Source organism: Carassius carassius, chromosome 2 (assembly GCF_963082965.1).
Source record: "Carassius carassius chromosome 2, fCarCar2.1, whole genome shotgun sequence".
NCBI classification, from domain to species: Eukaryota; Metazoa; Chordata; class Actinopteri; order Cypriniformes; family Cyprinidae; genus Carassius; species Carassius carassius.
In genome coordinates, this window is record NC_081756.1 from 39,513,454 (window position 1) to 39,538,103 (window position 24,650).

The 24,650-nt window shown below is 39.8% G+C and overlaps 1 protein-coding gene across 1 annotated transcript in view; it reads left to right on the forward strand.

Moving 5' to 3' along the window:
* Nucleotides 1-24,650, forward strand: part of LOC132099029 (ankyrin-2-like) — a 130,364-nt gene that overhangs the window by 20,205 nt on the left and 85,509 nt on the right. The window contains 9 exon segments of the mRNA XM_059505404.1: nucleotides 4,248-4,346; nucleotides 5,732-5,830; nucleotides 5,924-6,022; nucleotides 9,238-9,423; nucleotides 20,082-20,105; nucleotides 20,940-20,948; nucleotides 21,692-21,790; nucleotides 23,022-23,120; nucleotides 23,737-23,835. Of these exon segments, the coding sequence (XP_059361387.1) occupies nucleotides 4,248-4,346; nucleotides 5,732-5,830; nucleotides 5,924-6,022; nucleotides 9,238-9,423; nucleotides 20,082-20,105; nucleotides 20,940-20,948; nucleotides 21,692-21,790; nucleotides 23,022-23,120; nucleotides 23,737-23,835 (813 nt within the window).

Sequence of the window (24,650 nt, forward strand, 5' to 3'; positions counted from 1 at the left end):
GTATTTTTAACAAAATGTAGAACAGGGTCAGCTCCTGAATGGTTTTGTTGGGGGTTCTAAAGGGGTGCTTTAGAGTTCCAGTCAAACTGGAAAATTCAAAGGGCACTTTGGAATTTGAAGGGAACAACTGATGGACACTTCCACTTCCAACTGATGGCTTCCATGATTGTTTGACAATGGCGCCTCTTTAACTGGCTCTGCAAGATGACGCAGAAATGTGTTCTAAAGTTTTTTGTCCTCTATACCCTTCTTTCCTTTTGAAACTCTTACTCTGAAGAGCAAACCATTTTAAAGGGATGATCCCTTCAGAATAGAATGCAGCATCAGTCATTCATTTAACCAGTTAGTTCAAACTGCTGATACATTAAAAAACAAAGTAATTGACTGTCATAATTAATGGGTCACTGAATCATTGACTCAGTTTTTGTTCAAAATTTGTTCGATTTGTTCAAAAACGTGGATTCAATCAGTAAAAAACACACAGCTGTGTGTTACTTGGAAAGGAGCAAAAACAATACTGATATGACTGTCTAAAACACAAAATAAATTAGTTTAGTGAACTGTTTTATAAAAACAATATTACATTTGCAGTTTTGCAGATATTCGGGTAAAAACTACGGTGCCCGTAAGGTGACTTGTTCGTTTACTTACCATATTTTTTTGGACTATAAGTCACACTTTTTTTCATAGTTTGGCTGGTCCTGCGACTTATAGTCAGGTGCGACTTATTTATCAAAATTAATTTGACATGAACCAAGAGAAATGAACTAACAGAAAACATTACCGTCTACAGCCGCGAGAGGGCGCTTTATGCTGCTCAGTGCTCCTGTAGTCTACCACTGAAAACATAGAGCGCCCTCTCTTGGGTCTAAATAAATGCGACTTATAGTCCGGTGTGACTTATATATGTTTTTTTTCCTCGCCATGACGTATTTTTGGACTGATGCGACTTATAGTCCAAAAAATACGGTAGTTTTGTTGTGGGCATGACATAATAACTCGTGGGAACATGATAATATGTCGTGGCCACGAGATCATTTTGTCGAGGTAATGACATCCTTATGTCGTGGCCTTGAGATGCTATGTTGATGGAACAACATCCATTTCTCATGGCCACGACTTCTTATGTTGAGGGAATGACATGTTTTTCTCGTGGCCACGAGTTTAATGCGTAAACAAACCTGCGTGACCCAGGATTATCAGAGATGGACTCATTAATATTTTATTTTGAATTAAGAAATTATTATATTATTTATACATATACAATTTATGCATTTAAATTTTATGCATTTATGACATTTTATGTTAATGTCTAGCATTTACAGACGCTATTATTTACAAAAGTATTCAGAATGTTAAGTAAAGAGATCGAAATTGAAGAAAAAAATGAATATAAACAAAATAAAAAAATATAACCAATAATAATAGGCTAATAATAATAATAATAATAATAATGTACACACATTACGGGGGAAAGACTATCAGTTAATGGACTTACAAGACTGTACGATGGATAAAAAAAGTTTTTATATTTTATTATGCACTTTATGTAACATTTATTTATGATAAACTTCATTTGAATGCTGACGATCACATGTAATACAGCCTGGTAGCCAAAGCATATGGTTAATATAATAGTTACTTAATTCAAAATAAAATATTAATGAATCCATCTCTGATAATCCTGGGTTGCTATGGTCATGCAGGTATGTTTACGCATTAAACTCGTGGCCACGAGAAAAACATGTCGTTCCCTCAACAAAAGAAGTCATGGCCACGAGAAATGGATGTTGTTCCCTCAACATAGCATCTCGAGGCCACGACATAAGGATGTCGTTACCTCGACAAAATGATCTCGTGGCCACAACATAATATGACGTTCCCACAAGTTAATATAACGTTCCCACAAATTAATATCTCGACATATTATCATGTTCCCACGAGTTATTATTTGGTGGCCACGACAAAACTAAGTAAACTGAACAAGTCACCTTACGGGCACCGTAAAAAACAGAACTCTTGCTTGTGTGATATTTCTAAACTTTATCCTATGATATGAAATACAAGACAAAAAATCATAAGGGTTTGTCAGCAACTGCATGCAATGTAAGAGGATGTACAGGTCTGGGCCAAGGCAGGTTGTATTAAATGAGGTCCCTATCTGTCGGTCACTACGAGTTATGTTGTGATGACAAAAGGAGTTGTCATCCATTTTTTTTTTTGTGGAAGTAATACGGACTGGTCCTTGTTTGTTACTGATGTTTCAGTATGCTTTCAGCAACTACTGACAAGAGAAGGCAGTCTGTGAAAAATCTCCACACAGAAAAAAATTACAAGTACATGACATGTGACTTATCCAAAGCACATCATTGGCTAAACTAAGGTTTTCTTTTTCCAAAAATAAAAAAATAAAAAAGGAGAATGCTCTCTTAAAGAGACAGTGGCAAGGAAATTAACACAAAGAATATGTTGCCATATGGCCACACCATGCGGTTGAGTTTTTTTGTAGAACTACAACCCCAAATCCAAAAATGTTGGGACAGTTTGTAAATATAAACAAATTTTGATGCTGTACCAACTTTTTTGGAGAATGTTGCTGCCATCAAAATCAAAGTTTGCTTATATTTACAAAATACAATTAAGTTGGTCAGTGAAAACATTGGAAATCTGTCTTTGTCAGTTAAATAAAGGTTAAAGAGAATTAACAAATCACAGATTCTTACACTTTACAAAATATCCCAACAATGTAAATTTGGGCTGTATTCAAATCTTTGTGGTTGTCCTAATGAACAGCTACTGTAATTCTTGAATACAGAGTTAACTGTATAGTATTAGTAAGCCTCTATAAAAGTGACTTATTGCCTTTATTTTACTCATTATTTAATATAAGTATCCTATACAAATTTTTGTGATATTAATATTAAATGTAATTAATGCCCTATTTCTACAGTGTCAGTAACCACATGGTAAATAGGTGTGGTGCTGTGGATTAAATTGCTTATTTACAGTTTTGTACAGTTTACCTCGGCAATTCAGTTTACATGGTCAGAGCTATTTCTGCTAGCTTCACCACAGATACTTTACTGTTCACATATAATGTTATAAGATAAATGGGTTCTGCCAATGCTTTGGCAAGGCAACTTTCAAAGGACAATATAAAATACTGGTACAAGTAAAAAGTGCACAAAAATTTTTTTCAGTATTTTGTTAAAGCAGTATTTGTGGCAGTCCAGTAATCTGTAGCAAATTTCAACTCAAAGGGGAAATGTATATGAATGATTACAATTAAATATGATTAATTAAAATGATTTATATGAGCTGCCAGTGGTAACTGTAGCAGAATTAAATTGCCATCAACTAATCTGTTCGTCCAATGAACATTTAGCATAATTTCATATAAACTCTAAGAAAGGATATTTTTGTGGCAACAGAAAATACTTTCATACAGTATTAATGCATTAGAGCATGTAGCAAAATCTGAATTGTTAAGAGACATTTATTTGTAAGACAGAATCAGAAACTCATGTAATTTGTGCACAAGAGTTATATTAACTAAACACTAATGCAAACTAGTCTAACAAACAAACATACAATCACTCATACAGGGGAAAGGATTAGTGAGATTTGATGGTACCATCAGGAAAACCAGAGAATAAAGCTACAGTATGAAAAGAGTCAGTGAACCCCCTGCGTAAAACCATCAGCGCTGTTTATAACGGGGTCTAGCTTAAAACTCTGTTTCATTTAGCTAAATGTATGATACTTGCATTTCTTTGACCAGGAATGAGCATCTGGATGCAAAGTTTTGATCTTGTATTATCAAAGGTTGTGTCAGTGATTGGCTGCCCAAAGAGATCCCACATGTCAGTGTAATTTTAAGATTGTCTTTTAAGGTAGCCTGCAGTAGTCGCCTGCTAGCTTGTGACACTCCTTATTTTATTAATAATAAAATATAAAACACTTTTTTTAGACTACATGTTGCTTTTTTTTTTAACTGCGATTGCTGCGCATTGTATTTATTAGGATAAACCTGACATTCAACAACTCCTGGCAGATTTAACTCTCATTTATATATGCATATATTAAGTTTGTACAGTATTCTTAAAGACAGAAAACAAACTGTTGAAATGGATGAGGGGATATACTTAAGTCTTCTTTCCCCTGTACATCTTTTTTAATAATGCTTCCCTTTTGTGTTTGCTTTTGGCTGAGAATAGAGTACTAACTTCTCTCTGTGACCTCCACAGAATGGCCTCAACGCATTGCACTTGGCAGCAAAGGAAGGACACATGGAGCTGATCCAGGAGTTACTGGACAGGGGGTGTTCAGTTGATTCTGCAACCAAGGTAAATGGTAAATGGACTGCATTTATATAGCGCTTTCAACAGACCACATGGCCATCCAAAGCGCTTTACAAGTTGCCTCACATTCACACACTCATTCATACACCGACTGCAGTGTCAGCCATTCAAGGCACCATCCAGCTCGTCAGAAGCAGTTGGGGTTAGGTGTCTTGCTCAAGGACACCTCAACACTTGGTCAGGTGGAGCCTGGGATTGAACCACCAACCTTCCAGTTTGTAGACAACCTACATGAACCACTGAGCCACTGCCGCCCCAGGTTGAGTTACTCAAGAAAAATATGAATTGTACTTTTAAATAATTTGTGAATAAATTGTAAATATTGTAAATAAATAATAGTGTAACATTATTCTGTGCTTTAAAAATAAATTAGCAACTCTTTAAATCACTTTTCTATTAAGCACGTAAAGCTGCTTGAAATACAAATGACTTCTAGCTCTGCAACACTGGCAGTCCATGAGATAAATTGCCGGGATTTTTTTAGGAATGGCTTTGTGTATTTGCTGATCAAACCTGCTCCCATGCACAGATTATCTTTTTCCTGAAAGCTTAAAATAGTCTTGATAATTAATAACACTTCACAACCTTTCAGTCATCAACCATGAAATCATGATATATCAGTTTGAATGTCAATACTTATTTCAGTCTTATGCTGTTGGGTCCCCTTGACATTCATGCTGGGATTTCAGACTATGCTACTGCTTCAATTCATGTTTATACACAACAAGCATGTACAGATGTCATTTTAATATAGAAATTTTGAGGGTGTGTTATCCTACTCTGACAGACTGAAAGAGCTGAAAGGCAGGAAGGCTGAAAGGCTCCTCTAGGCTAATACATGTGTGCACATTAAAAGCCTTGTTAACTGTTATGGAATACATTATTTATTTATTCATTCATTTATTTATTTATAATTTTGTGTAGAAGCTTCCACACTCAAAAAAAAAAGAAGAAAAAGTGTTGAATGGTGGACAGAGTTTTTGATCTCATAAGAATTGAGGACAAAAAATGGACAGATCATTGTGCCCTCATAAGAATTGAGAAAAGTCATATTCATCACTATTTTGGAGGGTTAATCAATAGTAAAAGGAGAATTTATTTATCTATTTATGTATGTATGTATGCCTGTATATGTTTATCTCTAAAGCATTTTCCTTTGATTCCAAATATGGATGGGTATTTAACAGAAGATGTAGGGGATGTATCTGGACACTAAATAGAGAGTAATTTTATTTTTTATTTTTTACAAAGCCATTATCCATGCCTTTCTGAATTAGGTAATCGGACTTGGGCACATCCCTGATATCATTTGTGCCAAATGATTTTAATAAAAGCTGAAAAAATTATGAATGTGTTTGTTTGGCTCACAGAAAGGAAATACATCTCTCCACATCGCTTCACTAGCAGGACAAGGAGAGGTTGTAAAGATGCTGGTCAAGAGGGGAGCAGACATTAATGCCCAATCTCAGGTAGAAACTATTTTGACATTTATGCCTGCAAAAGTTTTCCAAGAATAAATAAATAAAATAAAATAAAAAACATTAAAATCTGTGCTCTTGTAGAATGGATTCACTCCTCTGTACATGGCTTCTCAAGAAAACCATTTAGATGTTTTGCGATATCTTTTGGAGAATGGTGGAAACCAGAGTACAGCAACAGAGGTAAAAAGTTCAAGCGCTTATATTTAGTATATATACAGTACAGACCAAAAGTTTGGAAACATTACTATTTTTAATGTTTTTGAAAGAAGTTTCTTCTGCTCATCATGCCTGCATTTATTTGATTAAAAATACAGAAAAAAATGTAATATTGTGATATATTATTACAATTTAAAATAATTGTTTTTAAATTTATTATACTTTAAATTATCATTTATTTCTGTGATGCAAAGCTGAATTTTTAGGATCATGATCATATGATCTTTTAGAAATAATTCTAATATGATGATTCATTATCAAAGTTGGAAACAGTTCTGCTGCTTAATATTTCTTCAGAACATGTGGTACTTTTTTAGGATACTTTGATGAATAAAAAGTAAAAAAAAAAAAAAAAAAAAGCTATGTTTTTAAAATATAAATATTTGGTAATAACAATATACACTACTGGTCAGTAATTTGAGGTCAGTAATTTTTTTTTCTTTTTTTTTTTAAAAATAAAATCAATGCTTTTATTCAGCAAGGATGTGTTAAATTGATAAAAAGTGATAGTAAAGAAAATATATTATTAGAATATATATTATTAGAATTTTTTATTTATTTTGAATAAATGTAGTTCTTTTTAACCTTTTATTCATCAAATATATTAGACAGCAGAACTGTTTCCAACACTCATAATAAATCAGAATATTAGAATGATTTCTAAATGATCATGTGATAGACTGGATGCTACATGTGACACTGAAGGCTGGAGTAATGATGCTGAAAATTCAGCTTTGCATCACAGGAATAAATTATTATTTTAAAGTACGTATATTCAAATAGAAAACTATTATTTTGAGTTGTAATAATATTTCACAATATTACTGTTTTTTCTGTATTTTTGATCAAATAAATGCAGGCTTGATGAACAGAAGACACTTCTTTCAAAAACATTAAAAATAGTAATGTTTCCAAACTTTTGGTCTGTACTGTATATATTCTGTATTTTGTTAAATTGTATAGAATGACAAACTTTAGTGTAATGTGATTTTTACTACAATTGCAACCAGATGTGCTTTGTAATTAGTACTGTTTGCATTTTTCATTCACTTACACTGGTTTTTTCAAAGTTTTGGAAGATTTTTTATATTTTCACAAAGGCAAAATTTATTTGATTAAATATCAGTAAAACGGTATTATTGTGATTTTTATTTTTATTCCCTGATGTATAATGTGTTCTATTTGAATATATTTGAAAATGTCTGTGATGACATTTGGTGGCAAAATTAAATTTTCAGCAGCCATTAGCAGAGTCTTCAGTGTCATATGATTCTCAAGAAATCATTTTAATATGTCGATTTGCTGCTCAAAAAAAAAAAAAAAGAAAAACAATTAATTGATAAAAAGCCCCGTAGCTGATCATAAAGATTACTCTGCTGATGTCAATCACAGTGCTGATTGCCTAAATGCTGTACAAATACTAACCCCAAACTACAGCCTAACCTTAACCTTAAAGGGATAGTTCACCCAAAAATCAAAATTATGTTATTAATAACTTACTCTCATGTCGTTCCAAACCTGTAAGACCTCCATTTATCTTCGGAACACAGTTTAAGATATTTTAGATTTAGTCCGAGAGTTCTCAGTCCCTCCATTGAAACTGTGTGTACAGTATACTGTCAATGTCCAGAAAGGTAAGAAAAACATCATCAAAGTAGTCCATGTGACATCAGAGGGTCAGTTAGAATTTTTTGAAGCATCTAAAATACATTTTGGTCCAAAAATAGCAAAAACTACGACTTTATTCAGCATTGTCTTCTCTTCCGTGTCTGTTTTGAGAGAGTTCAAAACAAAACAGTTTGTCATATCCGAATCATTCGATGTAACCGGATCTTTTTGAACCAGATCACCAAATAGAACTGAATCGTTTTAAACGGTTCGCGTCTCCAATACTCATTAATCCACAAATGACTTAAGCTGTTAACTTTTTTAATATAGCTGACACTCCCTCTGAGTTAAAACCAAAAAATATCCCGGAGTAATTCATTTACTCAAACAGTACACTGACTGAACTGCTGTGAAGAGAGAACAGAAGATGAACACCGAGCCGAGCCAGATAATGACTCGTTCACGAGTCAAGAACCGTTTCTGTCAGACGTGTCAGATTCGAGAACCGAGGAGCTGATGATACTGCGCATGTGTGATTCAGCGTGAAGCAGAGCGACACACAGAGCGTCTGAACCGAACTGGTTCTTTTGGTGATTGATTCTGAACTGATTCTGTGCTAATGTTATGAGCCCAGGTAAACCGAAGGCTCAATCAAGGGCAATCATCGCCAATGACGCTAGTGCGTCGAGCACAAAAGAACCGGTGAACCGTTTTCTTCAACCAGTTTATTCAATCGAACTGTCCGAAAGAACTACTACTGATACGAAAACCGATGCAACCGGTTCTTGACTCGTGAACGAGTCAATGTTTCGTTCATTATCTGGCAACGCTTGGTGTTGATCTTCAGTTCTCTCTTCACAGCAGTTCAGTCAGTGTACTGTTTGAGTAAATGAATTACTCCAGGATATTGGTTTGTTTAACTCAGAGGGAGTGTCAGCCACATTAAAAAAGTTAACAGCTTAAGTCATTTGTGGATTAATGCGTATTGAAGATGTGAACTGTTTAAAACGATTCAGTTCGATTTGGTGAACTGGTTCAAAAAGATCAGGTTACATCGAATGATTCGTTCGCGAACCAGATATGACAAACTGCTTTGTTTTGAACTCTTTCACAACAGACACGAAAGAGAAGACAATGCTGAATAAAGTTGTAGTTTTTGCTATTTTTGGACCAAAATGTATTTTTTGCAAAATATTCTACAAAATGATACAAAATATTCTAACTGACCCTCTGATGTCACATGGATTACTTTGATGATGTTTTTCTTACCTTTCTGGACATGGACAGTAAACCTTTCACACAGCTTCAATGGAGGGACTGAGAGCTCTCTGACTAAATCTAAAATATCTTAAACTGTGTTCTGAAGATAAATGTAGGTCTTATTGGTTTGGAACGACATGAGGGTGAGTTATTAATGACATAATTTAGATTTTTGGGTGAACTATTCCTTTAAAATATACCCAGGTAGCATCTAAATACTGTGGTGTCAGAATTATTGGCATGATGTTAGGTTAAATGCATTATTTTCTATTTTATTTATTTATTATTATTTTATTTTTAATTTTTTGCAGGATGGCTTCACGCCTCTAGCTATTGCACTGCAACAAGGCCATAATCAGGTGGTGTCCATCCTTCTAGAGAACGATACAAAGGGCAAAGTACGTCTCCCTGCCTTGCACATTGCAGCCCGCAAGGATGACACCAAATCTGCTTCCCTGCTGCTCCAAAATGACCACAATGCCGATGTTCAGTCTAAGGTAAATATGAGCTGAGGGTAGTACAGGTGCATCTCAATAATTTAGAATGTCATGGAAAAGTTCATTTCAGTAATTTAACTCAAATTGTGAAACTTGTGTATTAAATTCAGTGCACACAGACTGAAGTAGTTTAAGTCTTTGGTTTTTTTATTGTGATGATTTTGGCTCACATTTAACAAAAACCCACCAATTCATTATCTCAACAAATTAGAATACTTCATAAGACCTATATATATATATATATATATATATATATATATATATAGTAAATTGTTGGCCTTCTGGAAAGCATGTTCATTTATTTTACATGTATTCAATACTTGGTAGGGGCTCCTTTTGCTTTAATTACTGCCTCAATTTGGCGTGGCATGGAGGTGATCAGTTTGTGGCACTGCTGAGGTGGTATGAAAGCCCAGGTTTCTTTGACAGTGGCCTTCAGCTCATCTGCATTTTTTGGTCTCCTTTTTCTCATTTTCCTCTTGACAATAGTCAAGTCAAGTCACCTTTATTTATATAGCACTTTAAACAAAATACATTGTGTCAAAGCAACTGAACAACATTCATTAGGAAAACAGTGTCACTAATGTAAAATGACAGTTAAAGGCAGTTCACCATTGAATTCAGTGATATCATCTCTGTTCAGTTTAAATAGTGTCTGTGCATTAATTTGCAATCAAGTAAACGATATCGCTGTGATTCTCTATGGGGTTCAGGTCTGGTGAGTTTGCTGGCCAGTCAAGCACACCAACACCATGGTCATTTAACCAACTTTTGGCAGTGTGAGCAGTTGCCAAATCCTGTTGGAAAATGACTCTAGGACCTTGGTTTCCAAATGAAATAGAAAACTTGCTCTCATCTGAAAAGAGGACTTTGGACCACTGGGCAACAGTCCAGTTATTCTCCTTAGCCCAGGTAAGACACCTCTGACGTTGTCTGTGGTTCAGCAAAGTCCTTGACACATCTGTGTATGGTGGCTCTTGATGCCTTGACCCCAGCCACAGTCCATTCCTTGTGATGTTCACTCAAATACTTTAATCAATTTTGCTTGACAATCCTCATAAAGCTGTAGTTCTCTCGCTTGGTTGTGATTCTTTTTCTTCCAAACTTTTTCCTTCCACTCAACTTTCTGTTAACATGTTTGGATACAGAACTCTGTGAATAGCCAGCTTCTTTGGCAATGAATGTTTGTGGCTTACCCTCCTTGTGAAGGGTGTCAATGATTGCCTTCTGGACAACTGTCAGATCAGCAGTCTTCCTCATGATTGTGTAGTCTAGTGAACCAAACTTAAAGACCATTTTGAAGGCTCAGGAAACCTTTGCAGGTGTTTTGATTTGATTAGCTGATTGGCATGTCACCATATTCTAATTTGTTGAGATAGTGAATTGGTGGGTTTTTGTTAAATGTGAGCCAAAATCATCACAATTAAAATAACCAAGACTTTAACTACTTCAGTCTGTGTGTACTGTACTTTTCCATGACATTCTAATTTATTGCACCTGTATGTTCAAAGATTGAAGGATGAAATATAAGGTAATATATACTGAAATCAAAGCTGAAATTTGGCTTCAGTATTGTAAATATATATATTTATATATATATATATATATATATATATATATATATATATATATATATATATATATATATATATATATATATTATTCTGTATTATAAATAATGTATTAACACTGAGTGTGGCCTTTATGGGATTTACCAATCTCTGCATTAGGGTTGGGACCCAAGATTGGTTCTGGTAATGGTTCCTATACATCTTCAGACATCTTCACATTTTAGCAGACTTGTACTTGCAGTCTAAATTTAAAATAATTTTAGATATAGACTGGGTACTCTCAAATAGAGTTGCACGGTCCACCGATACTTCAAAAGTATCGCGATTCTCGGAAATTAAAAACGTCACGATTCATAAATTTATTAGTATCGATACTTCAAAGAATGACTGCGTTCCAGATTTGTAAGAGACTTACTTCATGTTGGTGTGTGCAACGCACGATTCCAGTGCCTACCTATGGACGTCTGTGTTTTTTCTCCTCATGCACGCAGCAAAAAAGCACTAGAGCGAGATGGCTGCATTAATGGCTTTACAAAACTGATTTGGCTTTACTAAAATGTGTGCATAATCACATTAAATAGTTTAAATAAGTTGTTCAGATGAACAAAGCACAAGGTTTTCTTGCATAATTAACATTTTAATTGTTTGATCAGACAGTTCATATATAATATTCACATTAATCGGGGATTAAACGTGGAGTTATGTTCTGTATGCTAAATATAAAAACGAGCGTATCTGCACAGCACCTATAAGTGCGCTTTGTATCTGCTTATTGCTGATCGAGATTTACATGCTTGGCTCACTGACCCTGTATACTCATACATTTCATTCATAAACGAGATGTATCAGTTCATTCAACTCGTTCACGAATGAGAAGATCTCTCAATCTCGTTCAGTGAAGGGCATATGGGTCCACTTCATTCAACAAATCACATGCTCTGTCACATCTTGAGTAACTCTTTGACATGATGAAACAGTTCACAGAGCTGTTCAGGAGCTGCGCATGCGCTGCTAATAGCGCCGCACTCACGCACTGCTGTGGAGGGAAGAACTTCAGTGAACGAGAAATATAAGTCAGTGGATTACCTGAACGAGAACGATTCGTTCACCTATAAGATTCGTAGATTAAAGAAATTTACTTTATTTGCGGGCTGGGGCAGGCCAAATAATTTCATAAAAGCGGGACCTGCGGGTTGGAAAAAAACCGGACCCGCGCATCTGCATGTGCGAGCACAAGTGATGCTGTGGCCGCCAGTCCACAACTGGTAGAAAAAGATGACGCTCACTAAAGATGACGCTAATTAAAGCTCACTGGCTGAGTTTTCTCCTCTGAAAGAAAAGGTTGCACAACTTACAGAATAAGTTACAATATATGAGATATTGCTGCTAAATTTTATTTATTTTTTATTTTTTTACTTGAATGCCATTGCTTAAATTTATATAATTTATCTTTTGATAATATAATTTATATAATTAATATTTTTTTTGTGATCTCTAACCTATGCCAAGGCGTTTGATCAATCTCTCAGCTGAATAAAAATAAATAAATACACAAACTTAAAAGCTGCATGATTGGATGGGGGTTGTGGGGTCTGTGATTTTTTACAGTTTCAGTCTGAATCAGACTAATGACTTACTCTTATTTACAACTTATTGAGTTGGTAGTTACACATTCAGAACAGTTTTTTTCATAATAACTGGTATTTTATTTAAAAACTTTTTTTTTTAAAGTACATAGCACCAATTGAAAGAAATCATCAAATTCATTTTGCACCTTAAGATTCCCACCCCTACTCTGCATGTAGCTATTAAAAGAACATTAAAGATTCAGCATCTTGTCACACTGTTCTTGTAAAAGTGTTTATGATCTTGTGTGTATGTGACTTGAAGTGGTTTCAGGACGTTTTTAGTGTCTTCCATTATTGTGCCAGATGAAATCTGTTGTCTGTGATTGTCTCTCTGGATTTCTCTGTTTCTCTCTCCAGTATAAATGTGCCTGCATCCTGTGTTTCCATCCCGACGCCCTCCGGGTTTCACTGTTTTATCTACTTGCCCATTACTCTGTTTTATAAGTTGTAAAAAGATTCACTTCTTAGGGTATAACATAACTGAGTGTAAATATGCAGAAACGTCTCGGTTACATATGTAACCCTCAGGGAACGGAGACATTACATCAGAAAGAGTCTGACGAATGGGATCTCGCCCAAGAGCCCAATCAAAAATTCGAGTGGTTACAAAACGAGCCAATGGTACACAAAGTAACTTGGTCTGTGGAATTTACATCACGAGCTCCGCCCCACAGAGCGGGTATATAAGGAGCAGCGCGAGCAACTCGTACTCAAGTCTTCGCTGAGGAGCCGAGCCCAGTGACCTGGCCGTTCCGCGGAACAGTGATGTGGCAAGGTGACGTAACGTCTCCATTCCCTCCTTCAGGGAATGAGGGTTACATACGTAACCGAGATGTTCCCTTTCAGTCGGTCACGTTCTATGTTACTTAAGAAAGCGACTGATGAATGGATGTCCCTTACAAAACGCCACATGGCTGTCTTCCAGTGACCCATGTGAGTGATAGCACCCTGTCCTGAGGCCAGCACGAGTGAGGGCCTATAGCTAACACAGAATACACTGGGTAGCATATTCCAGCTTGACGTATAATAGCAGGCTGCCTGCTCGTAGGAGGACTTACAATGGCAGGTATCAACCAAGGTGGTGATACACATGAACTCTGAGGTACCCAGCCCGCAGGGTGGAAGTTTCAATGACAGAGCTGGCAAGGGGCTTGCCAAGGGAAAGACACATGTTACAAAGAGACTTACTGTGGACATACACACGTGGGATTGCCCAGAAAGGGGAATCACAACACATGAGCCCCTTTCACACTGCACGTTGGCACGTTGGCAAATTGCCGGAACATTGCCGGGTCGCCTTCTGTGTGAAAGCAAACACGTCCCGGGATTGATTCCGGCATTGAACCCGGGTTGGGGACCTAGTAACATTGCCAGGTTCAATCCCGGGATGAGCGCTGTGTGAACAAAAGCCAGATCTAATGCCGTGTCGTAGTGATGACGCACGTTATCGCACGACTCTTTTACCGGCTGTTTTGAAAGAAGATCAACGTTCGCCACAAAAAAATATGTGCAAACTGTATGAAGCAGAGATCAGTTAGTTCCTCACTTTCCGTGCTGACGCCGGGATCGTTCGCTTGCTTCAGTGAAAGTATAACATGCCTAATGTTTTCGACTCGTACATTACATGTCACGCCGTGATGTCACGTGTCGTTACAGGACCTTTACGGGTTGTGTGTGAATGCACGCACATATTCCGGGTAATCACTGCCAGTGTGAAAGTGCAAAATCTAGCGACCCGGGAACAATTGCTGGAACACTTTACCCGTGTATTTGCTGGAATCGCAGTGTGAAAGGGGCAATGGAGGCACTTAGTCCCACACAGGGCTGACCGAAGGGCAAGTACGCGAGTGCTGGACATCAACAGTGCTGGAGGAACCCAGGGTTCCGAACTGAGGAACTCACCTGAGGGGAATAGCGCTTGCATCCAGTCCGTGGAGTGGAATGGCGCAGCAAGCGAATTGACACCAAACAGGTCCTTACTGGTCCGAAGGGGCGAGTACCCTGCAGAACACGGGCTCTACACAGAGATTATAAAATCTCGCAAATGTGTTAGGTGTCGCCCAGCCCGCAGCTCTACAGATGTCTGTTAGCGAGGCGCCATGCACCAGCGCCCAGGAGGAAGCTACACTCCTAATTGAGTGAGCTCTCACCCCTAGGGGGCATGGCAGGTCTTGAGCCCGATAAGCCAGGACAATAGCATCCACTATCCAGTAGGATAACCTCTGCTTGGAGACAGCCTTTCCCTTCTGCTGGCCTCCATAACAAACAAAGAACTGGTCTGAGGTCCTAAGGCACTGAGTTCTGTCTCCGTAAGTACGGAGTGCACGTACTGGACAGAGCAGCACAAGGGCTGGGTCTGCCTCCTCCAGGGGCAGTGCTTGCAAGTTCACCAACTGATCCCTAAAAGGAGTGGTGGGAACTTTGGGCACGTACCCAGGCTGGGGTCTCAAGATAACATGAGAGTTGCCCGGCCTGAATTCCAGGCATGCTTCTTCAACTGAAAATGCCTGCAGGTGCCCGACCCTCTTGACCGAAGCCAAAGCTGTCAGGAGCGCAGTTTTCAATGATAGAAACCTAAGCTCTACTGAGAGCAAGGGTTCGAAGGGAGCCCTCTGCAGTGCCGATAGAACCACTGCAAGGTCCCAAGAGGGGACTTGCTGAGGGCGAGGTGGATTGAGCCTCCTGGCCGATCTCAGGAACCTGATGATCAGATCATGCTTCCCATGAGACTTACCTTCAACAGGGTCATGGTGAGCCGAAATGGCGGCCACATAGACCTTCAGGGTGGAAGGAGACAGCCTTCGTTCCAACCCTTCCTGAAGAAAGGAACGTACTGACCTGATCGGGCATTTCCAGGCGTCCTCACGATGATGAAGAGGTTCCACTTCAAAGCATAGGTGTGTCTGGTGGATACGGCTCTAGCTGAAGTGATGGTAGCTACCACCTGAGGTGGCAAGGTACCTAAACCTTCCGTGAACCGTCCAGAACCCACACATGTAGGTTCCAAAGATCGGGACGTGGGTGCCAGGGGGTGCCCGGTCTCTGAGAAAGAAGGTCTTTCCTCAGAGGAATTGGCCAGGGAGGGGCCATCACAAGGAGTACGAGTTCGGGGAAGCAGGTCCGGCTGGGCCAAAAAGGCTCAACCATGAGGACCTGCTCCTCGTCCTCCCTGATCTTGCACAATGTCTGTGGCAGAAGGCTCACTGGGGGAAACGCATACTTGTGCAGGCCCAGCGGCCAGCTGTGTGCCAGAGCATCCGTGCCAAGGGTGCCCTCAGTCAGGGAGTAAAACAACTGGCAGTGCGAATTTTCTGGAGAGGCAAACAGGTCTACCTGAGCGTCTCTGAAGCATTCCCAATTCAGCTGAACCGACTGGGGGTGGACTGGGGGTGAACCGACTGGGTGCAACATGCGGCGGGAGCGTAGACCGCCCTGACGGTTGATGTACGCTACACACTCAGTGTTGTCCATACGGACCAGAACGTGCTTGTCCTTCAGCAGGGCCCTGAAGCAGTGCAGAGCAAGCCGTACTGCAAGCAACTCGAGACAATTGACATGCCACTGAAGTCGGGGTCCTGTCCAGGAGCCCGACGCAGCATGCCCGATGCACATGGCACCCCAGCCCGTGGCAGAGGCATCTGTTGACACTACAACATGTCTGGACACAGGTTCTAGGGGAACGCCAGCCCGTAGAAACAAGAGGTCCAACCACGGGGTGAAGGTTCGGAGTCAGGCCGGAGTGAATGTCACTTGGAGAGTGCCCTGTTGCCATGCCCATCTCGGGACTCAGCCGTGAAAGCCAGTGCTGAAGCGGTCTCATATGGAGTAACCCGAGCGGTATGACTGCCGCCGCGGATGCCATATGCCCCAGGAGCCCTCGAATTGTCTCAGGCAATTCAGCAGTGACTGCGCGCGCTCGTTCGTAAGCCGCACGAACATGGCGACCGAGTCTATTTCCATACCGAGAAAAGACATCCTCTGCACAGGGGAGAGTTTGCTCTTTTCCCAGTTGACCTGAAGACCCAGCCGGGCAAGGTGTCTGAGCACCAGATCCCTGTGCTCACACAACCGCGCTCGAGAGTAAGCTAGAATCAGCCAATCATCGAGGTAGTTGAGGGTACGGACACCTCGTTCCCTGAGAGGAGCCAGGGCTCCCTCCGTGACTTTTGTAAAGACACGGGGAGACAGGGCCAACCCGAATGGGAGAACCTTGTACTGAAATGCATGCCCCTCGAAAGCAAACCAAAGAAATGGTCTGTGTCGAGGAAGAATGGAGACATGAAAGTACACATCCTTCAGGTCGATTGCTGCAAACCAATCCAATGGACGAATGCATTTGAAAATGCACTTGGGCGTTAGCATCTTGAACGGAAGTCTGTGAAGAGCTTGGTTCAAGGCACACAAGTCCAGGATTGGCCGTAACCCACCTGTTTTCTTGGGTACTATGAAGTAGGGTCTGTAAAAGCCGGACTTCATGTTGGCTGGAGGGACAGGCTCTATCTACCATCTCCTGACGAGCTGAAGTCTCCAACTCTGGGTCACCCGTCTCAGGAACGCCGCTTGTCCTGACGTTTGGCAGGTTTAGGGGCAGAGACGAGGTGCGCCGCCCTTCTGCGGCCATCTCCTCACTGTGGCCGGGGGGAAGACTGCTCCTGTGGCTGAGCGGGTGTGGAGGAGACCGCAGGGGGGTGCCCTCGGCGTGAGCAGGCTGAGGCAGCTGCGCCGGCAGCAGAGCGGAGGCAGCAGCGGGCCGCCGGGGCAGGATGTGTCAAATGGCCTCAAACTGAGCTGAGCCCGATCAGACTCCCTCATGTCTGCCAGATTCAGCCATAGATGGCGCTCCTGGACCACCAAAGTGGACATCACTTGACCCAAAGAGCACACAGTGACCTTTGTCGCCTGGAGAGCGAGGTCGGTAGCAGTGCGCGCCTCCTGCAAAACCCCTGGGTCAGCACTGCCCCCGTGCAGCTCTTTGAGCACCTTGGCCTGGTAGACCTGAAGGGTGGTCATGGCGTGCAGGGCAGAGGCGGCCTGACCCGCAGCTCTGTTGGCCTTGGCCACAAGTGTGGATGAGAACTTACAGGCCTTGAAGGGCAGCTTGGGACCACCACGCCATGTGGAGGCGCTCTGCGGACACAGTTGCATCACAACAGAGCGCTCCACTGGGGGATTCGCAGCATACCCCTTGGCCACTCCGTCATAGAGGGCAGTGAAGGCGGAGGAAGTACCAGAGCGGTATCGGGCAGTTAAAGGTGCCGGAAAGAAAGGAACCAGCGGGGGGTGCTGGCGATCAGCACGAGCAGCCCCCATGAACCAATCATCCAGCCTTCAGCACTCGGGACAGGGTGGAGGATTCCACTCAAGCCCGATGCTCTCAGCTGCCCGGGAAAGCACGGCTGTCAGCTTGGGATTGGACTCGGGCAACTCTATACCTTTTAAGATAATCGAGTCTCAATCTTAACGCTGAGATGGTCATGTCCCCGCAATGAGAACATTAGTCATCCACAAACACAGTCTCAGTGTGCTGAAAGCCCAGACACATGACACAGCGATAGTGGCCATCACGAGGAGCGATATATATCGACCGCACCCAGAAACACATGGCCGTAATGACATCTTTAAAAAGACGCAAATTCAACCCATACTCTTTTAGTGAGAGAAAAAAGCTCTTTCAGTGGTGCTGAAGCACTCAGGGGAACACAGGAGCTGACTGCAGGAAACCCAGACAAACCGCTGAATCGTACCGTCACACAAACACCAGCTGACTCACTTTTGAACACTCCGGTGAAAGCAGCAAGCAATGTGCTCGGCTCCAAAAAGAAAGCTTGAGTGCAAGTTGCTCACGCTTTTCCTTATATACCCGCTCTGCAAGGCGGAGCTCGCAATGCGAATTCTGCAGACCAAGGTACTTTGTATACCATTGGCTCGTTTTGTAACCACTCGAAGATGATTGGGCTCTCGGGCAAGATCCCATTCGTCAGTCTCTTTCTGACGTAACGTAGAATGTGACCGACTGAAAGGGAACAGCATGCACTTGCAAAATGAATGTGCACAGATGTGCAGCCTACATTTGCTTGAAAGTGTGCATGCATGTCTGTTGTGGTGTGTTTGTGTTTGAGACTTATTGGTTTATTGTGATTTTTATTTTATTTTTTGTGTTTGTGTTTGTTTTTTTTGGGGGGGGGGGGTTAATAGAGGTATTTACTTTTCTTTAACAATGGCCAATGATTTGTACTATAAGTGGTGTTTTAATTTTAGTTCAAAGAAAAACATGCAGCATTCATAATGTTTTTGATGAAAAATGTGCCAGTTTAATTTTAGTTTCAGTCTTAAAACAGTTGTTAAGTTAAAATAGTTGTTAAGTGATTCATGTAGAAATAATTTTAGACATTTGTTGGCTTGAATGCCATATAATATGTTAATATTATATAATTAATGTTATGTATGTGTGTGTGTATATATATATATATATATATGTATATATATATATATATATGTATATATATATATATATGTATATATATATATATATATATATATATATATATATATATATATATATATATATTGTGACGGGGTGAAGAAGCACACGACACGAGGGTCAAGGTAAGTTCCCGGAAGGATGGATTTTATTATGATGGTGAAGGGGGAAATAGCCAACGTGAGGGGTTTCCGGTACTATGCCTTCTCTTCTCTTTCGGTGCGCAGTGCTGTGTGGGTCTGTGAAGTCCGTGTCCTTTGTGGGCTAGCGGTCACACGCTGCTGTCTGGAGGGAAACACAGAGAATTGTTAGCCGAGTCTTTTGGAGACGTCTCTCACCTCTGTGTCGACGCTGCTTATAAAGCCCGTCCCTGATGGGCTGCAGGTGTGACCGCTCAGCCCGTAATGAGCAGGTGCAGGTGTGCCTGCTCTTTTTCCAGGGTGACGCTTATGAGAGCTCGGGACTCGCATCAGAATATATATAGTCAATTTTTGAGGCACAGTTTTGAGCTAGTTTTAGTCTAGTCTAGTATGTAATATTTAATCATAAGGTAATCAAATGTGTGATTTTGTTTATGATTTTCTAGTAGTCCTGTCTTTTGACAGCTATTATTAACATAGATGCAGCATCACACAAAGGCTGGTTCATGAGCCAAGACCACCATAAAACTTCTGTATTCACAAGTGTCTGTATTACAAGGGTTAATTCATTTTGCAACTCAAAGCGGCTATAGGACATTTTATGGAAATAATATGATTTGAGTGGTCAAGTAACCTCTTACAGTTTGTCATCACCTGTGAGATAGTATACATTTAAGAATGGGTTTCTAGTGGCAGGCTGGATAATTGATATGGTCCCTCAGAGAAAAATAAAGACCTCTTGCTTCTCTTGAAATATTTGCATGCAGGTGCTATCAACCCCAAATGTGTTTGAATGAAATATAACAAGCCTATTTCCTTTCCTGTTTTTCTGCAACAGATGATGGTCAATAGGACAACTGAGGTAGAGATATTTATCTAGTTCCTCTTTTTTGTTTTTTGGCAAATAAAATCTATAGATTTATTGTGTTTATTTTCTGATCCTCTTTTTGGCATGCAGAATTGATCTTTCCTTTTTGTTAACTCAGCATTTTTGGTTATTTTTTACTTTGCATGTCTGGTTAGTCCCATTTACAGCATAATCCACCTATTGCATATGTCATGTCAGAAATTTCATTTTTATTTATAAAGTGTATGGAATGAGAATATTTTTAAGTTATATCTGGTGTCTTGAATGCTGCTGTCATTTAATTTTAGACAGGCTGAAAGTCAATAATCCAGACAGTGTCTATCCTCCTAACATCTATAATCCTCTTCATCAGGAATTAATATTTCAGCCTTTACCTACAGTCAGTTTTAAGCTGCAAGGGCACTGACATAACAGCTGTTAATGCAAAAGTACTGTGTTTAAAAAAGTTAAAAGTTATGATGTTTTGATATGATTATGCACTTTATTGATATCCTTGATGGAATTATTATGTGATACACAGCTGGATGTTTGAACAGTACAATGCAATATAGATGTTAAATATTTTAAACATATGTTTAAAATCAAGGATTTGTAGATAGTGGTCTATATTATTATGCACTGTGAAATAATGCACTTTCAGATTTCTTTCATCTTCACAGGCAATTTGCCATTTGCAAAGTTTTTATTAGGTTTTAATTATCCAATGCACAGCATGTTGCATTACATATTTGATTTTGCACCTGCTTTTGAACGTGTTTCACACAGTCAATATATTCTTCACACTTTTGTAAATGGTGTTTTCACATTAAATCGGACTGTGACTTTCAGAATGGGAAGGTAAGGCAAGAATTTCACATATTCAAACTCCTCTACAGTCTCTACCTTTTTATAATCTAGACTCGATTTTATTACAGATATTATCTGCATACTGCACTTTTTTTTTTTTTTGGATACCTTTATGTTTTCTTTGGTGTGTTTCTTTGATTATGTTCCCCTTGTTTCTATTATACTAAAACCGTATGTAATCTGAAAAGTGTCTTTTGTCATGTTCTGTTAACAACTTCTTCTTATTTTAACCTTATTTATTTGCTAATTTTAGCTTTTTTTGTTTGTTTGTTTGTTTGTTTGCTTGAATGCCTGTGTCTAGGTTTTTGACCTCTCCTAAAGTTTATTTGTGTATGTTTATGTATCAGTTGTCAAACTTCAAGTTTAAGGTTTCTTTTCAGGACCCAAGCTGCCTTTGAGGCAACAATGAGCTCAATCCGATTCCATAATTGACCATGTATACTTTAATGTGATCCTACATGTGACTGCTGCATGCTAATGTAATCTGTTAGAACAAGATAAAGTCAGAGTTGCAGTTTTCGGTTGGAGTTGAAGATACCAATATTTGCAGATCTGAAACAAGCATTTTAATATTAAGTTGACATGGTTGTATAGGCGAGGTTAACTGTTTTTAGATCTTTATTTATTGACACCTTGGCTCTGAAGAAGTGTAGGAATGTTGGATTATGTATTATGCTTTTTTTATGTTTTATTTATTTATTTGTGTCCCGTCCCCTTTTATATTCTTTTTGTAGAGTGGATTCACACCCCTGCATATCGCTGCTCATTATGGAAATGGAAATGTCGCAACACTGCTCCTCAATCGAGGGGCTGATGTGGACTTCACTGCAAGGGTGAGTGATTATAGCTTTTATGTGCATCTACATGAGCTTGACTTTCATAAAGCATTTGTACATTTAATATTAAAACTACTTCATAATACCACAATAAGATACAATACATAAACGTCTCAGTTACGTATACATACAGACGGTTGGTCTGGGAACACCCCCGGGAACGCCCCGTCACGTGATGTGAATTTAGCCCGTGGGGAAAAACATTGCCTTGGCGGAAATTGAAATACACGAGGCCCTGTCCAGGTGCCTGACGCTGCATGCACGTTGCACATGGCACCCCAGACGATGGCAGAGGCATCTGTTGAAACAACAACATGCCTGGACACTTGCACTAGAGGAACCCCTGCCCATAGAAAAGCAAGGTCTGACCATGAGCTAAAGGTTTGGCGACAGGACGGGGTAGCCAAGACTCACATAAACTTGCCATGCCCATCTCAGGACTCGATCATGAAGCCAATGTTGAAGCGGTCTCATATGAAGCAACCCGAGCGGCGTGACAGCGGTAGTGGATGCCATATGTCCCAGGAGCCTCTGAAACTTTTTCAGTGGAACCTTCTTCCTGCCCCGAAAAGACTCCAGGCAGTTCAGCATTGACTGAGCGCGCTCTGTCGAGAGATGCGCCGTAAGGTCGACCGAGTCCAACTAGACACAGAGAAAAGATGAGCAAATGAGCAAATTTTCGAGGTATTTGAGAATGCGAATGCCTGCTTCCCTCAAGGGAACGAGGGCTGCTTCCACGACCTTGGTGAAGACACGAGGCGATAGGGACCGACCACCCCTCAAACGTGAAGTGGAGAAACAGCCTCTGTCGGGGGAGAATCAAGACATGAAAGTACGAAGAGTTTACGTTATCTGGCTCGGCTCGGTGTTCATCTTCAGTTCTCTCTTCACAGCAATTCAGTCAGTGTACTGTTTGAGTAAATGAATTACTCCGGGATATTGGTTTGTTTTAACTCAGAGGGAGTGTCAGCCACATTAAAAAAGTTAACAGCTTAAGTCATTTGTGGATTACTGCTTATTGGAGACGCGAACCGTTTCAAACGATTCAGTTTGATTTGGTGAACTGGTTCAAGAAGATCCAGTTACATCGAGTGATTTGTTCGGAAACCGGATATCACTAAACTGCAGTGTTTTGAACGCTCTCACAACAGAAACCCTTTAAGTAATTTCTAAAGACAACTCATTGAATGCTTTTTTATGTATATATTTGTGTCTTTTGTCCATACAGAATCGGATCACGCCACTACATGTTGCATCTAAGAGGGGAAACACTAATATGGTTCATCTGCTGTTGGACAGAGGGGCTCAGATTGACACCAAAACAAAGGTTAGTAATAATAAGTTGTCACTTTAGTTTTGTACATAATGTATACAAATAGCTGAGATGACTAGCATTTTTATGAGCCTGATATGAGCTAGATGTCAGTTAGCAAAAGAAAAAAAATGATTTCCTTAGATGAATTTGTTTAAGTTTTCTAAAAGTGGCTCTTAAAAGCGTAATGTCTGCAGAACAGCAGAATTATCAGCACATTGTTTTGGCATGTTTTACACCAGATGACTTTCCTTATTGAAAATAACTAAAATAAAATAAATTGTTAAAATAAAACTTTTATCTGCTAAATAAGTGCTAAATACGTAAGTAATATAATAAGTAATATTAGGAGAGATGATAATAACCATGTGCAGTCACCATTGATGAAGAGTCACTGTAGCTGTGTGTTGTGTGTGTTTGTGTATGTGTGTGTGTGTGTGGGGGGGGGGGGTCGTCTGATTAAAGCCATGACCGGCTGTGTTCTTATTAAGATTTTTACTGCAGTATGGAATCCAGCTGGTTGTGTTCTGTCCCTTTTTTCTGCAGTGTCACATTGTGATGTGGTTTAAGTTCCAAAGCGCTTTGTAATGAAATTACTGATGAGACCTTAAGGTGAGAGTGTGTATTGCAGGATGGCCTTACCCCTTTACACTGCGCAGCAAGAAGTGGGCATGACACAGCAGTGGAGCTCTTATTGGAGAGAGGAGCCCCTATTCTGGCCAGAACCAAGGTAGCTATCGAAATGACTTTTATAATATAAAATGCTATTGTTTTTGTGTAATAATAAATATAAATTCTGCTAATTACCTGTAATGCATTGTTGGAGGTAAAGGGTAAGGTTTTATGTTACTGTTTGAAGGGGTCATATGACGTTGTTAAAAAATAACATTATTTTCTGTATTTGGTGTAATGAAATGTGTTTATGCGGTTTAAGACTCATAAAACACATTATTTTCCACATAATCGACATTATTTTAGCTCCTCTATGCCCTGTCTTTCTGAAACTCGTTGATTATTACAAAGCTCATTGTTCTGAAAAGCGAGGTGTCCTCTGATTGGCCAAATGCCTCAAATGTGTGATGCAAATGTTACGCCCCCTACCATACTGTGATGCCGTCTCCCGGCGTGAAGAGACAAAACCAATAAAACCCATTATAAACCAGGCATTTGGTGCATCCAGTGGGGACATAATTATGGATTATAATAACTTATACTGTCTTTTTATGCGTTCTGTTGCGTATCGCACCACATAAACAAAACCATGTTTGCATTTGTGACTGGAGAAGTGACAAACAACAAGCGCTACTCTACACTGCTCAAAACTCTTATTTGAATCATCAGTGGCAAAACCTTTAAAAATTAAAACGTACTTACAGGCTGTGAGTCAGCATTATTTGTCAAAATACCGGCATTGTAGGTTACTCTCCCAGAAAGTCATCGTCCTCCGTAAAATGAGTTTAAGAGAAAATGTCAATTAAAAATTGGCTAGTGGATTTAACATACCTGAGCCACTCCCCGGGTAAAAATAGGCAACAGGTGCATCCA